This window comes from Eucalyptus grandis, chromosome 8 (genome assembly GCF_016545825.1).
Source record: "Eucalyptus grandis isolate ANBG69807.140 chromosome 8, ASM1654582v1, whole genome shotgun sequence".
In the NCBI taxonomy this organism is placed as follows: domain Eukaryota; kingdom Viridiplantae; phylum Streptophyta; class Magnoliopsida; order Myrtales; family Myrtaceae; genus Eucalyptus; species Eucalyptus grandis.
In genome coordinates this window covers 54,396,215-54,413,046 of record NC_052619.1, presented here as the reverse complement: position 1 = coordinate 54,413,046, position 16,832 = coordinate 54,396,215, and the positions used below count along the sequence as shown (strand labels likewise).

At 36.8% G+C, this 16,832-nt stretch overlaps 1 protein-coding gene and 1 pseudogene across 1 annotated transcript; both read left to right on the top strand.

The window, feature by feature from the left end:
* Positions 1-105: 105 nt before the first annotated feature.
* LOC104440229 lies at positions 106-721 on the top strand (annotated as a pseudogene).
* Positions 722-7,893: 7,172 nt separating this feature from the next.
* On the top strand, positions 7,894-11,908 carry LOC104438136 (12-oxophytodienoate reductase 3). The gene is made up of 4 exons (XM_039301229.1): positions 7,894-8,167; positions 10,351-10,481; positions 10,683-10,865; positions 10,971-11,908. Exons 1-4 carry the CDS (start codon positions 7,971-7,973, stop codon positions 11,615-11,617), a joined length of 1,158 nt encoding a protein of 385 aa, XP_039157163.1. The 5' UTR covers positions 7,894-7,970; the 3' UTR covers positions 11,618-11,908.
* Positions 11,909-16,832: the final 4,924 nt, after the last annotated feature.

Sequence of the window (16,832 nt, the reverse complement as noted above, 5' to 3'; positions counted from 1 at the left end):
CCATGGACCATAATCATACCATGATGAACTTTCAAATGAGATTTTTGTACTTTGTTTGTTGCGCATAAGCATTAATAATCAAATCAATTTCCACTTAAGGTTTTGATGACGTTGAGTTTAGGAGCCCATGGCTACCTCATTGATGAATTTTTAAAGGACTTGATCAGTGATAGAACGGACAAATTTGGAGGATCAATCAAGAATAGATGCAAATTCTTAATGGAGATTGTCAAAGTGGTGGCAGGAGAAGTTGGCACTAATTGAATGGGAGTTAGAATCTCGCCAGCAATTGAGCACATGGATGCCACAGGCTCTGATCTGCTTAATCTAGGCTCAGTGGTCATCAAGAGACTAAACAAGTTTTAGAATAAAATATGATGCAAACTCGCCTATCTCCATGTGACTCAACCTCGATTCATGGCCCATGGCACAAAAAAATTATGACAAAGAAAAGGAGGATGAAGAAGCTCAATTGATGAGAACTTGGAGAAGGGCTTATCGAGGTACCTTCATGTCAAGTGGTGGTTTTACACGAGGGCTCGGGATGAAGGCTCTGGCTGATGGAGACATAGACTTGATATTGTGTGGTTGGCTCTTCATCTCTAACCCCGATTTGGTCTACAGATTCAAAGTATATGTACTGTTGAATGGTTACAATAGAGAGGCATTCTATACTAAAGATACAGTTGTTGGTCACCTAGACTACCCATTTCTTAATTAGGAAAATGGGGAAGTGACACACTAGTAAATGAAAATGCCACTGGTTTGTTCGTACTCCTAGGAACTTTGTGTGAAGTTTTCTTTATTGGATTTTATTCCACAAGTTAAGCACCATGTAGGACTGAAGAAATAAGACAACTTGTTCATTGCATATAATTTATGTCCATGAAAATAGGGCCCATGATTTGTACATCGTCGACTCAATAAATTAGAATCCTTGGTGTTGTATGCATTGGTGTATTTTGATTTAAATTATTGCAAGTTGTCGTGGAATAATATCATCATTTACATTAGAAACTGATGTCTATTTATTTCTTATTGGCCGCTAGAGAAGCTATCCTCTGAGCGGTGTTGTTCGAGAGTTTGTAATGTGAGTGTGGAAGTAAAAAAAGGAGTCCCACATAGGATAAAAAGAAAGAAATTATTTTTTTTTTAATATGAGAGCAACCATGTTTTTGTTTTTTAAAGGCATGGGAACTTGAGCGGACATTTTGCATTTAATACGACTAATTATATTTAATCTTAATTGGGCACTTGAAAAATTGTGATTTAGCGATTTTGAATTTTATTTTAATTAAATTTCCGGACAAAAATGTATGTCAGAAGATTGGCCATACATTAATCGAGTGATTGTATTTGTTCACAAAACATATTGGTTATTCTTATACAAGCATGCTCCTTTTTTTATTAAAGCTATTCCATTTTTCTTGTGTTTATGTTCAGAGAGTTTGAGAGGTTAAATTATATCTTGGGGGCATTACAGCTTCAAAAGAGTGATTTCATACGTTTCTTAGCAGAACCATTTGTTTTCTATAATTCTCTGGGGCTTTCTATCTTCAATCGAACTATATTCGAGGATACACTATTGGCGTTAAATGCGAGCAATGACTCTAACCTTATTGACTTTGATCCTATTAATTGCAGGGGCTGAGTGAAATTGTTACAATGTATTGTTACAAATTTGATGAGAAACTACTCCCATTACTTAGAGTTGTGATGGATGGGCGTAAATTATCATGTGATCACGATATGCTCTTACTTTAATTTTTCCGTTCTTCAATTTCTTAAATTCAGTGGAGTAAACCCCCAACTTCTTGCTCAAGATGCCATTCCCTTCGAGAACTCAGGATTGATCTAGGAGCTCACCTTGATGACCCAATATTGAGTTCGCAGTCCTTTCTTGTTTGTCTGCCTTTTCTTTAACATGCAAGCACTGCATTTGCTTCAAAGTTTTCGATTAAGTGAAGTTGAGTAACAATCAACATGGCATGCCTCATATTTTCATTTCTGCAATTTTAGCCCAATCAATTGGCCTGAGTTAGTGTTAGGGATTCAATCTCTTAGTCTTTCTTTTTCTGGTAAGCATCATTCAAAAACGTGAACTTTAATCCAGTCATTATTATATTGCTCTATTATCACGTATTTGCATTAGCATGATATCCTCAAAAATCAGATTCGTAGCAAGGTGACCCCGACAGACTAATTCTACGGAAATATAGGCAATAACTGTATCATAAAATGTCATCATAACGGACGTCACCGTTATTAAGAGGGAATGACGGTGCCTCGCTTCCCATTAATTCCCATTCAATGGGAATGGGCTACCAGTGGAACAAATTTGGGAAAGAAATCTTGATAGAAAATTCTAAAATATCAATCATTATTTTTTGATAAAGAAAATAAAAATTCCTGCTTGGACCATTAAATACTTTGTATAACTAATTAAATATTAAACTCAATTCTATTGCAAAGTACTTGTGAAATCAATTTCACCAATTCTACATACAATAAAAATCAAAATAACAAACCACACATATATTTTAACCTAATATGATGAGACTTTAAAGAATTATTGAATAAGTGAAAAAATTTGAAAGTTGGCTAGTATGGAGAAAAAGTGTGGCAATACAAAAAAAAAAAAAAAAGGAAAAAGCATCAAGGTAAAAAAAAAATTAATCAAATGAATTCAATATACTTAAATTTTACATTAAATTCATCTTTAGTTACTAATGAGATGATCATAATTTTGATTTTTGAGTTAGCTAGGATTGCCATGGCTTGAGCAGAATTTATTAAAGTTTTAAATTATGTAAATTAGGTATTCAACTCTTTATTTTGACAATCATGTTCATTGATGAATACTTTCATTCACTACTGTGAGTGTGAAAAATATTTAATTGTAGAGGTGTTGTTAATAAAAAATCCAAAAAAAAAAAAAAAATTGTCTTAAAGAGAGATGTTTAGACATTCCGTAAATTGTTGAAACATTCGCTACATAAAAAGTTTGTAGACTACAAGGGAAAGGATACAAATAGAGGAACTTTGCAGAAAAATTACTACCAAAAGAGAAGACTCATAGCACCAAAAAGAAAAGTAAAAGGAAGGTGTAAACAACCTGAGAGCGGAACTGGAAAAGGAGTTTCCAATAGTAACCATGAGAGTTACGGCCCTTTTTAGGCCACAATTTTCTTCAAGGAAACTTGGAAACTCTTTTGTCCGGTTTCCACTCTAAGGTTGTTTACACCTTCCTTTTACTATTCTTTTTGGTGCTATGAATCTTCTCTTTGGTAGTAATTTTTTTGAAAAGTTCTTCTATTCGTTTTCTTTTCCCATGAGGTCTACAAACTTGTTATGTAGTGAATGTGTAAACAATTTACAGGATGTCTAAACATCTTTACTATAAAACAAAAAAAGTTGGATTTTTTATTAACGACACCTCTACAATTGAATATTTTTCACATTCATAGTAGTGAATTAAAGTATTCATCAATGAACACGATTGTTAAAATAAAGAGTTAGAACACCTAATTTACATAATTTATAACTTCAATAAATTATCCTCAAGCCATGACAACCACAGTTAACTCAAAAATCAAAATTATGATCATCTCGTGAGTAATTAAAGATGAATTTTATTTAAAAATTTAAGATATTGAATTTGTTTGATTAAATTTTTTTACCTCAACACTTTTTCCTTTTTTGTATTGCCACACTTTTTCTCCATACTAGCCAACTTTCATTTTTTTTTTTTCACTTATTTGATAATTCTTTAAAGTCTTGTCATATTAGGTTAAAATACATGTGTGAGTTAGTAATTTGACTTTTAGTGTGGAGAATGGTGAAATTGACTTCACAAGTACTTTGCAATAGAATTGAGTTTTATATTTAAATAGTTGTACAAAGTATTTAGTGGGCTAAGGGAATTTTCATTTTCTTTATGAAAAAATAATGATTGATATTTTATAATTTTCTATCAAGATTTATTACCCAAATTTGTTCCACCGGTTGCCCATTTCCATTGAATGGGAATCAATGGTTACAAGGCACCATTATTCCTCCAAATAACGGTGCCTAAAGAATCCACAAGTTCACATCCATTTCCTCTTTAAAATATATTATTATTATTATTATTATTATTATTATTATTATTATTATTATTATTATTATTATTATTATTTTATTAACAACAATAATAAAAGGCAGAGAATATCAAACTGAGATTTACTCCCATAAATGACTAAAATAAAAAACGAAACCTAATTACTTTCTCTCTCAATGATGCCTATAAAATGCACCATCTTACGCACGAGATTTATTAGATATACATTACATCTGCAATAGAGCCGATTGAACTTGATGGAGAGGTGTTCATCATCCAAGATAGCTCTCGCGCTCATGCTCGTCGCCGTTTTGCTGTGAGCAAGTCTGCCGTCTTCAACTAATGGGATTCGCCCCAGTGGCCACCCTTTCAACATGGAAGGATGAGGTGAGGGTTCAAATCCCACATTCTCGAGGGGGTGGGGTGGGGACGCGTGAGAGAGGTAGAAATAAGTAGGACTGACCAAAAAAAAAAAAAAAAAAGTCTGCCGTCTTCAATGGCCGTGCCTGGTGAGTGCCGCACTAATGCGGATTGTCGCACCACTTGCGCCTCAGGTTGTGGACTTTGTGCCGAAACCCAATGCTCCTATTTCGATGGGACGCCGCCGGCTTGCAATAGCCGTCTTGGAAGCATAAACACTCCTTGATGATGTCATATGAGAAGTTTTACTTACATGGATTCCCACTGATGTCCTTATTATGAAATATAATATGATTGTGCGATAATATTTAAATGAAATTATCGCTCCTTACTTTGTGATTTTGCAGTACTTTTGGTCCGCGGAGAAATTACTGTGCAAGTCAAGCAAATTTTTGCACCATATAACTAACAAAACTCATGAAATTTATGTGAAAGCAACCTAAAAATAACTTTGCTGACATAGAGTCCTAAATTATACATTAATTCATGGGATGCTTCAAGTTTATTCTTATAGTCCAGCTTCTATTTTATACGGTGGTTACACTGGTGGGTGAGAAATCTAAAATAGTACAGCTAACGGTTTTGAATCCAACATATTCGGCTGCTGACCTTTCAATTTAGAGTTTGAGTACAGAATTTGCTGAAAGATTCAATTGCCCGATAAATAAGAAAAGTTCTGGAAATTAGTTATCAGCCGAGTGATCAACGAGAACTCATCGTGCCAATCAAGGGAGAGCGTCTCAAATTTGTCTTTTCGTCTCTGGATTCTTCTCAATATGGTAATGGCGGTTAGGGTTTCGCCGGCTACGACGATGAAGAAGACGCGATCTTAGAGGACGAAGCTGGGCTTTCTACGTTGGGCTTGGGCCTTGGAGATCCGCTTATTGGGCCTTCTGGATGCAGCGGTTTGAAGAAGTGCGCCCACTACATGAGGCCCAAACGTAAATTTTTATTTTTATTTTTGGCAAGCAAATTAATTTCACAAGCATTTTGATATCTCCATTTAAGACTACTTTGTATAAAAAAAATTGTTCATTTAAGAAGGTATATAATGCAGCGGGAATGGAAATAACGTGAATGCTTGGTCGCAAATACAAGAAGCATGAGCACAACACGAACAAAAGTGCATGTGCATGAAGCACGAGAATTTGCACGAAACGCAACAAATCAAAAGGTAAGCATCAAAAAAGAAATTTCACTTACATATTATTTTGAAATCATATAGATGGAATTAGAATAATGTCACGATGTCGGTTGCTCTGTTCGTTCTTGAATTTATATAAACACGTGTCTTTATTCCCTCTTATAAGCATATTATTATTGCCTCTGCATTCATCACATGCTCAAAATTAGAAATTTTTTGATATGTATATACTAAATAATCACTTATTTTTGTGTTCCTGTTGGGACCTCCTTTTTCGGATGCCATTACACATGGGCATGAGCGAAGGCTAATGGCTCACAAAGTATTAAGCTTAGCGTGGGCACTCTCAAATCCATTAATTCACGACTTATAAATTGAATTTTTAACTTGCAAGTCAATTTCAAATATGAGTTGTCACTAATTGATTTGGGATGGATCGATTGAAACTCAAGTGAAATATTGGGAGAAATATTTTAGAGAAATTAGGATTATACTAGTTAATCACTAATGTCATTCCGATGTCTAATTTTATTTAAATTCCATGACTTTTTTAGATTTTTAAGGATTTTCCATGCATTTGTGGAGAATAAAAACCATAATTTCGAAATTTTCTGAATTTTTAGAAAATGTATCGTTTTGGATTTAAAAAAATTAAAAACAATAAAACAAAAGGTGACCCGGGTCGGTGAAGCCCGATTATGATCTGGCCCGACTTACCCGGGTCGGGTCTCCGGAGGTTTAGAGGTGAGGTCCCCTCCCTATGTGTTCTTTTCAGTTTCTTTTATTCCCATTTTGATTTTTTTTTTTCCCTTTTTATCACTCTCCTACTCTCTCTCGTCCTATCTTTTCCGTGCACGTTGCCAGACCAGCAGCGGAAAGGAGACCTATTTCTCTATTTCGAGTATTTCATCAGCCGCCCACGCAGAAAGGGAACCCATTTTATCTTCTTTCACCTATTTTTCTTATTCCTTTTTTTTTTTTTTTTTAAAACCAACCCATGCTCTCCTCCTATTGTCTTCTCTTCAAGCGTACCCCGGACGCCCGAATCGAAGAACCCAAAAATGTCACAGCCGGCTAAACCCGCTCAACCCGTCCGAGACGCCCAGACCCGCAAGTCAGGCCCGACCCGGACCAGCGCCCGCCCGACCCATCTCCCCCGCGGGACCTCTTATCGCGGCAGAAATGGCCCCGGCAAAGTGGCGCCGCTCGTTTATCGTCTGGCTGGTGGCATCTCCGAGCGCCGCCTCAGCAGCCTGGGCCTTTGTCTCGGACGGCCGCAACACCGCCGGCCGATGGTCCCCTCTCCCGCAAACGAGCAAGAAACAGCAAAAAGGAAAACGACGGTGACGATGGGGACTCTGCGAAACGACCCAAACGACCGACGCCAGAATCGCTAAACACGACGACATCATCTCAACAACGTGAATCAAGCCAAGGGCGCTCGGTTTTGGCCAGAAGCGAGGGCACGGAAACTAGGTCTCGTTGAGTCATTGTGTCGAACAAGTGGTGTACGTTATGGGATCAAGGGTTTTTCAACTCAGCTGAGACCCAAACCGGAGACCGGCACTCTCGACGGACGAACACGCACGGCAGCAAACCGAAGGACAGATGGGGAGGGGCCGGAGTTCGCGTTAGCCTGACGGCCGCGAGCTCCGCCCCGACGCCCCCAAAACAGGGCAAAAAACAAGGCCGGGGGCTCACGGTTTGGCTTGGCGACGCCGGCCGGAGCTCGTCGGACGGGGGTCGTCACGGCCACAGCGTCGGCTGAGGCTTACTCACTCTCTCTCAGCTCTCTCTCTCTCTCTCTGATCTATCTTCCTAGGTCTTTCTCTGTGTTCTCTAGCTTGCTTTATTGTCATTAAAGTTTCCGGCGATGGACCGTGGACTGATTTCTCTATGTGAGCAGGGGCCAACCGACCACCGACTTTCTGGCAGGCGATGAAATGTTGAACGGTCAACGCAAGAACCACGTTGGGCAAAAGAGACAGGAACTTTAGAACCCAACGTCCTATTCTTTAGACTCACCGTCCACCTCCGTCCAACATTTTCAACGATTTTCTTGAAGAAAAGGAAGGCGGCTAAAGAAGGCCAAATGCAACGTACGACGACCTTGGTATTCTGAAACCTGAATTACGCCGAAGCTTCCCTGTTTTTGCTGCAATGGTGAAACGGCAAGAACGAACTATAAATATTAACGAGTAGTATAGATCAACCTCAGATCACAACGTCTTCAAATCTTCCCTTATTGTACTTTTGGCATCGACCTTTCTTGTTCGTTCTTGACAAGAATACAAAGCTATACACGAAATGGCCGCGAGCCTCTTCACTCCATTCCAAATGGGCAAGTTCAATCTCTCTCACCGGGTAGTGCTAGCGCCCATGACGAGATGCAGAGCGATCAATGAGATTCCATTGCCGGCGCATGTGGAGTACTACACGCAAAGATCAACCAAGGGTGGGTTTCTCATCACCGAAGGCACCCTCATCTCCGACACGGCTGCCGGGTATGTCCTCTTGTGGCAAAAGAATACTTCAAGTCCTTAACTTTCAGACTGGGACACTTAAGTCGCCATAACTTACGAAGGTACACTTAAGTCGCCAAAATCGGAGTAAAATGGATCACTTGAGTGCCAATTCGGCCAAAATCCGGCCAAAACGCTGACGTGTCAATTTTCCGACGAAACGAGTGCGAAACGATGTCGTTTTAATCTTGACATGGCCAAAAATTTAATATAAAAAATAATTTAAAACTAAATTTATTTAAATATTTAAAAATATATTAAAATATCAAAAATGTTAAATTTTAAAAAATTTAAAAATTCTAAAAATTAAAAAACATTATGAAAAAATATAAAAAAATTAATTTTTTTTTTTTAAATTTAGAAAATTTTTAAAAATATTGTAAAAATATTAAAAAATTTGTAAAAATTTTAAAAATTAGAAAATTTTTAAAAGTATTAAAAAATTTTGTAAAAGTTTTGTAAAAATTTATAAAATTCTATAAAAATTTATAAAATTCTATAAAAATTTATAAAATTCTATAAAAATTTATAAAATATTAAAATATTTAAAATTAAATTAAATTAAATTAAATTAAATTAAATTAAAATTTAAAAAATAAAAAAATTCAAAAATTTTAGAAAATTTTAAAAAATTTCGAAAATTTTTAAAAATATTAGAAAATTTTTAAAAATTTTAGAACATTTGAAAAATTTTAAAACATTTTAAAATTTTTTAAAACATTTTAAAACATTTTAAAATTTTTTAAAATTTTTTAAAATATTTTAAAATATTTTAAAAAATTTTGAAAATTTCTTTAAGAAAAGGAGGCGGGCCCGGCCAACCCTCCCCCACCTTCCGGCGATGGCGGGAGGCAGCGGCAACGAGGGCTCCGCCCTCGCCGTTGGCTGCCTTTCTCCTCCTCCTCCTACATTTTTTAAAAATAAAAATAAATTATATTATTATTTTGTTTTAAATTTAATTTAATTAATTTTTCTATTATATTAAAATTCAACTTATACCAAAACAACGTTGTTTTGGCCGATTTAAGTGCTCTAATCTGGCCAACACCTGAAATGACGTTAATTTGGTGCTGACATGGTAAAAAATTTAATATATAAATTAATTAAATTTAATATAAAAATAAATTTATTTTAAAATTTAAAAAATTTAAAAAATTTGCAAAATTAAAAAGTTACAAAAAATAATTAAAAGAAAAAAAGAAAAGGGAGGCGGTGAGGGCTGAAATTTTTTGTAGCTTTTTTAAGTTTTTGTAAATTTTGTAAATTTTTAAATTTTTTGTATCTTTCTAAAAAATTTTGTAAATTTTTTGAATTTTTTGAATTTTTTTAAATTTTATGTAAATTTTGTAAATTTTTGATAAATTTTGTAAGTTTTTGTAACTTTCTAAAAAATTTGCAAAATTTAAATTTTTGTAAATTTTTAATTTTTTTGAAATTTTTAAATTTTTCTAAATTTTTTAAATTTTATGTAAATTTTGTTAATTTTTTCTAAATTTTTTAAATTTTTGTAAATTTTGTACAATTTTTGTAAATTTTGTAAAATTTTTGTAAATTTTGTAAATTTTTTGTAAATTTGTAAATTTTTTGTAAATTTGTAAATTTTTTTGTAAATTTGTAAATTTTTTGTAATTTTTTTAATTTTTTTTTAATGTTTTAAAGTTTCTAAATTTTTTTAAATTTTTTTAAATTTTTTTTTAAATTTAATTTAAATAATTTTTATATTATTAGAAAATTCAAATGATGTCAAAACGACGTCGTTTTAGCCAAATTGAGCGACTCACTCCCCGTGAGACACATCGGCGAGAAATATTAATATTTTAATGCCACGTATGATTTCCGGCCAACTTCGCCGGAGATGGCACTCAGTGTCCCACTTTTCTTAAAATGTGGCGACTTAAGTGTACCTTTCGTAAGTTATGGCACTTAAGTGTCCTTTGGCCAGCTTATGGCACTCCCGGGAGTCCGCACGTCGTCCTCTTGTCCTAAGATCAAGCTGTCTTCGGTATATAGTGCACAAACGAATTAAGGTTTTGTACGTACGGTTGTTCATCTGAGCACAGCAAACTATCTAAACCCTATCCATTGCTTGACAGCAAGTAATGTTAACTCTGTTTTGGATCAAAGGAGGATCATTAACTTTGAGAAATATAATGTTGTTGAACCAGGTTTCCAGGTACTCCTGGGATTTACACTGACGAGCAAGTCGAAGCTTGGAAGTCTGTGGTGGATGCTGTTCATTCCAAAGGCGGCATCATTTTCTGTCAACTTTGGCATGTTGGTCGTGCCACCAATCATGGTACTAATTTTCTTTCTCAAATTGACGCCCTACAAAATATTCTTTATGGCTCCTAAATAACATAATCAGAAATTGAACAAACTAGAATTAACAATTGTTTTGCTGTTACACCATTTTCCTAATTAGGCAATATTAGCTTATGAAGTTGCACCTTCTGTACTTGTTTCTGACAATATTGAAATATCATGATGATTGTATTAGTTTATCAACCTGGTGGAGGCGCCCCGATTTCATCGACAAATCAATCTATCTCAGATAAATGGAGAATCATCATGCCCGATAGAACTCTTGATGTTCCTCACAAGCCAAGAGCCCTCCAAACACATGAAGTATGGGAGGTTATCGAGCAATATCGCCGAGCAGCTGAAAATGCCATTCGGGCAGGTTAGTCTATGGACTATAATCATAGCACGATGAATGCTCTAATGAGGTTTATGTAGTTTGTTTGTTGCGCATAAGTCTTAATGATCAAGTCAATTTCAACTTCAGGTTTTGATGGTGTTGAGGTCCATGGAGCACATGGCTATCTCATTGATCAATTCTTAAAAGACTCGATCAATGATAGAATAGATGAATTCGGAGGATCAATCGAGAATAGATGTAGATTCTTGATGGAGATTGTCAAAGTGGTGACAAGAGAAGTTGGCACTGATCGATTGGGAGTTAGAATCTCGCCAGCAATCGACCACATGGATGCCATGGACTCCGACCCACTCAATCTAGGCCTAGCAGTCATTGATAGACTGAACAAGTTTCAGAACCAGATAGGCTCCAAACTCGCCTATCTCCATGTGACTCAACCTCGATTCACGGCCCATGGCACAAAAAATTACGGTGAAGAGAAGGAGGATGAAGAAGCTCGATTGATGAGAACTTGGAGAAGAGCTTATCAAGGTACTTTGATGTCAAGTGGTGGTTTCACACGAGAGCTTGGGATGAAGGCTCTGGCTGATGGAGACGCGGACTTGATATCATATGGTCGGCTCTTCATCTCTAACCCCGATTTGGTCCACCGATTTAAAGTCGATGCACCATTGAATGGTTACAATAGAGAAACATTTTATACTCAAGATCCGGTTGTTGGTTACATAGATTACCCATTTCTTGACCAAGAAAATGGGGAAATGACACAGTAGTTTATCAAAATGCTATTGGTGTGTTCATATTCCTGGGAACTTTCGATTACAGTATACAAGTTAAGCACTAAGGAAGATCGAAGAAACAAGACAACTTGGTCGCTGCATATACCTTATGTCCATGATGGTAGGGAACATGATTTGTATATTATCGAGTCAATCATGTAGAGTCTGATGAATAATTATATTTCCTTGTCATCAATCTATAATTCTCTCTCGTATTGTACTTGTTCGTATATTTTGATAAATTAATAGAAATACGTAGAATAATATGATCGATTATGGTGGAAACCGATGTTCATGTGCGATTTTTTTTTTTTTTAATTTTTTTCCGGTAAGAAGCTGACACCCATTTGGGTTGTTAGAGAGTTTGTAGTGGGAACATGGAAAAAAGAGTTCAGAGAAAAAACAGAAGGGAACTAGTTATTTGAAATATAAGAGCACCATGTAAGTGTTGATTAAGAATGGGCTCTCAAGTGACCATTTAACATTGGATAGGCTTGATTATGTTTAATCTTGGTTGGACACTTGAAAAGTTGCGATTACAAAACTTCGAAATTTCCTTTTTAAATGTCAGTTGGAAGATTAACTATTCCGTCCAATCCAATGGTTAAGTTCGTTGACGAGACACATTGTTTCTTTATTCGATTTTAAATATATTTCTTCCTTCAGAAATGCTATTCCAATGCTCGTGTGTTCATGTCGAGAGAGTTTAAGAGGCTAACAGGTATCCTAGGGGCATTATGTTCTCGTTACTACTCTTCTTTGTGGGGTTTCTCTCTCCAGTCTCCAGTGTTATAGTTAAGCTTCTATTTTATAAGGTTAATGTTAGGTGAGAAATCTAAAATGATACCCAATGAGAACATTAGTTGTCGACATAATAAAAGCAAAAAAATATAATGTGCAAGGATGACAAATCGTAACACGTTTTCATCTGTTATTTCCAATATTATAGTTGATAGCATGTGTTTAAGTGATGAACACCATAAATTGGACTACTCACTCTCGACTTGGTCTGTTGATTCAAGATTGATGCACCATTAAATACTTATGATCAAGAGACATCTATAATTCAAGATCAAAGGGGTTACATAGATAACCTATTTCTTGACTAGGAAAATGGTCAACGCTTGTGAATGTGAATGCTAATGAGATTATCCTATTTAGAAGACACGGACTTTTAATTTTACTCTATTGAGCTATCTCCTGTGTAATTCGCGACTCATCAAGCAAATTAATTGATAAATTTGCTTGGAAGGTGCGAGCTCAATCAGCACCATTCATCGAAGCCCTAGCTCTCAAGGAGTCCCTCTCTTCTATTCTTCCATGGGCGAACCCTAGCTTTAAGAATTGAATTTGATGACTCAAGTGTGGTAAGTAGTAAAGTACAGAGTCGGGTGCAGATCAGTCAGGTTGGAAGAAAGTGCTGCTATCAATGACTGTAAAGCTTTGCTTCACTAACTAGCTGTCGGAAAAGTATTAGAAAAGCCATAATCGAATTGTATTGATATCAGTTTAATCTTAAATCTTTCATTGGTATCAAATTAGTTATAAATATTTTGATTTAGTGCCTGTCGCGACCAATTTTTCGGGGTGAACCACCTAGGGTTTGGCTAATGGATTGTTAAGCCTAGACTTAACTCGGGCTCTCCCAAGCCCATACCAATTCGCGACTTAGTCTAAATTTTTAAACATGCAAATGATTAATATCTAGGAGTCGCCACTAATCTATTTTTGGTGGGTCGATTAGAAACCCAAGCAAAGTAACGGGAGATTTACTTTACTCCTATGAACCAGAGATTTATGAGTTCGGGGACTTGGTTACGCTAGATTTCTCTAACGCCCTTTCGGTACCTTTCTCTTTTATTTCGAAAAATGTTTGGCAGGCAGCTTGAATTGATTTTAAAATTATTCTCCTAACATGTGAGGCGATCATGCGGGTGCGCAAACCACCAATTTAACATCCAAGAAAGCAATGAATAAATTGCAGGACTTACCTCGTAGCAACGAAAAGCATCTGCGTTGTTAGTTTAGAATTCACATCAACAATCCTAAATATGATTTCTAATTAACACACAATTTCTCTTTTTGTTTTCACTTATTTAATGATAATCATGCAATGCATGCTACTAATCTAAGATGATATGACATGGCAATATGACCTAAGTTGTATGACATGAGTAAAATAATTTCTAAAGAAATGCAATGATTAAATGTGCAATCTAAATTAACCTAATGACTTAATTCTAATGACGGGCAATTTCTAATTAAATGAACCTAGCAACAATCACTAAATGACGTGCATTTCATGACCCTAACGCTATATGACGTGCACATGATTTTTTTAATTTTCTTAATAAGCATGCAATCTATCCTAATATAAAACTAACATCTTAAATGAATGCATCTTTTTTGGATTTTTATTTAAGGAAGTCGAAATAAATAAACATCCTAAAATAAGTAATTCTAACATGAACCTAATCTAACTCAAATGTTTTTTTTTTTTTTTCCTTTTACGGAGCGAACAAATAAAGGCATCAAAAACAGCACGGCGCCAAATCAAGCAAGATATCATCCATGTCCATTTAATTTTGGGAAATAAATTGACGTATCGTATCTCGCGCATGAGATCGGATTGGCCAATTTCAAATGAAGTCGCGAATCGTATCTCGAGCATGAGATCGGATTGGCGATTTTTCCGTGCGATTGCGAGTCGTATTTCGAGCGTGAAATCGGACCATCAATCGTATGCACGTTGTGAAATTAGGAAAATTTCCTAATTCGAGAGATCAAGAGATCTCTTAGATAGGGCAATATCGATCAAACATTCAAAGAAATATTGCGATATTACGAATTAGGTAGCGACATATATGAAAATCAAATTGATGGAGAGTCTTACCTAATTCACGATGTCACACGGATGACGTTTCCGAATTCAGATGGATGATGAGTCACAGAAATCATGGTGAGGAAGACCGGCGATCAGTGGCATGCATGGTTGCTCGGTAATCGTCGGACGCGTTCCATAAGACCGAGTATTTGGTATTCTGTTTGAGAACTTCAGCTTCTTTTCACTTTGCTATCAAGCTTCGCCTTTTAAAAAGCTTGGGCAAAACAGGACAAACTTCACCGCCTCTTTTGTATTGGGAACGCCCTCTTGTGCCCATTGAAGAATTTGGTGTCAGTTGAGTTGTTCAGAGAATCATCAAAGCGGTTGACGTCGAGGTGTGTATCGGGTTGAGCCGGACTTGGTCCTAGCTGCTTCGCCCAATCTGTTGGATGTGAAGACAGATTTGCAAGTTTGGTGGAAACGTGCTGCTGAATGCTTTGGTCGTAGATCATCACTTGCAGGACTTGAGTCTGTGTTTAATGCTATGGTGGGTGGATGGTTTGACCGCGTGGACTCAACCTTTCCAGTTGAACGAGTATGTCCTTTGTTCCCAGTTCTCCATATCTCCTGGTTCTGCTCAAAAACCTGCAAAACAGAATATTTATCTAACTTGGTTCGGTGAGGACGCTGTAAGTCTCGATGGTGCTTTATGTCATCATGATGGAGGGCACTGGCAGCAATTCGTTATGGTGATTGCGGCTAGAAGGAGTGATGTAGATCGGTGCGAGGAAGCAACTCGTGGGTGTCGCTCCGTGCAAGGCAGGAACAGAGCACCGTCGCTGGGAAAGAGTGGCAGCTTCACGGTGGCGTCTTGACTCACGCTCGGTGCTACGTTTATTCTTTTAGCGTGTAGAGTATCTGGTATCAGAAAGAAGCGAGCCCCCCCTTCAATGTGGCCATGGATGCGTCGATGTCGCGGCTGCTCTCTTGCGGTTGTGCAAGCGGCAGGATCAGAGAATTGCAAGTGTCGACCGGCACTGGTATAGAGGACTTGACCGAGGCTCTCCTCTCCAAGATCTCTCTCTTCTCTCGTGTGTTCTCTCTGAAATTATCAATTTGCCGGCCACCACGATTTCTTCAAGGGGGCGTGATGCTCTCTCTTCAATGCTCTCAATTGTGGCTGCCCCCTATTTTCAATATGTGTGGCCTCCTTTTATATGCATGCACGAAGCCCCCACCAAGGAAAGAAAATGTGATAAAATATTATAAAATCTTCACTTTTGTTTTTCTTTCCCCTCTCGGGTGCGCTCAAAATCTGCGACTTTCAAGTTTTCGAACGAAGAATATACCACGCCGTGTACGCTTGATACATTACATGAATATATAAAAACGTCGACTACCATATCATCCTTTCTTTTTATTCATTTTCATTGGTCAAATTTTCCTTTTATGCTCTTGAATGAATATTGACACGATATTTCTTTTGGTCTTGTTCCGATTGTGAATTTTCCTCCAAATATTTGACGAAGATATCCATTTCTTGTTTAAAATAAAGAAATGCCTTCATATCTATCAAGCTTAAAACCGTTCGTTCGAGTCCATCCACCATCGTCGACCCAATGTGACTGCAATAAAAAAATGAATGCACCTAAAATTATATGTTATGCAATTAATATTTTTTCAAGGATAAAATTAATCCTTAATTTTCTATGCAATAAATAAATGACCGGATCGCCAAAATTTAGGTGTCAACAGCTGCCCCTCTTTGAAGGTGAGCTCGTAGAGGTTACCTTCAAAGACAAATTGAGACCTAAATTTTGGTCATGCATATGCAATGAATGATTTTTTGTTGGAACATGAATTCCATTTTTTAATGCAATTTATATGATGCATGTAAATGCTAATGCAAATGATAGATGAACCTACCTGGAATAACTTACCTTTAAGGATGATAGAGTAATTCAAGGTAGTGGGTGTTACCTGTCCAGGACCCGTACCATTCTACGGTCGCCTAGAATAGTAACATGACTTTGTGAAGGAACTGCTTTCCCAGACCCGTACCATTCTACTGAGTCGCCCAAGATGGCAGAAAGGAGCTGCTTTCTTAGGACCCGTACCATTCTACGGTCGCCCAATATGGCAGAAATGTTTTGTAAGGAATCTGCTTTCCCAGGACCCGTACCATTCTACGGTCGCCCGATGACGGCAGAAATGTTTTGTAAGGAACTGCTTTCCCGACCCGTACCATTCTACGGTCGCCTAGTACAAAGAGAAAGGTTTTGTCTAGGACCCGTACCATTCTACGGTCGCCTAAACGGGATTCATTTTCCAGGACCCGTACCATTCTACGGTCGCCTGAATAAGGAATATGTGTTGTCAAGGACC

Bases quoted from the DNA above. Each gene is read 5' to 3' on its own strand.
- LOC104438136 (XM_039301229.1), top strand. From the start codon at position 7,971: ATGGCCGCGAGCCTCTTCACTCCATTCCAAATGGGCAAGTTCAATCTC. The intron at 10,482-10,682 runs GTACTAATTTTC...TGATTGTATTAG, and splicing joins TGGTCGTGCCACCAATCATG to TTTATCAACCTGGTGGAGGC. The intron at 10,866-10,970 runs GTTAGTCTATGG...TTTCAACTTCAG, and splicing joins TGAAAATGCCATTCGGGCAG to GTTTTGATGGTGTTGAGGTC.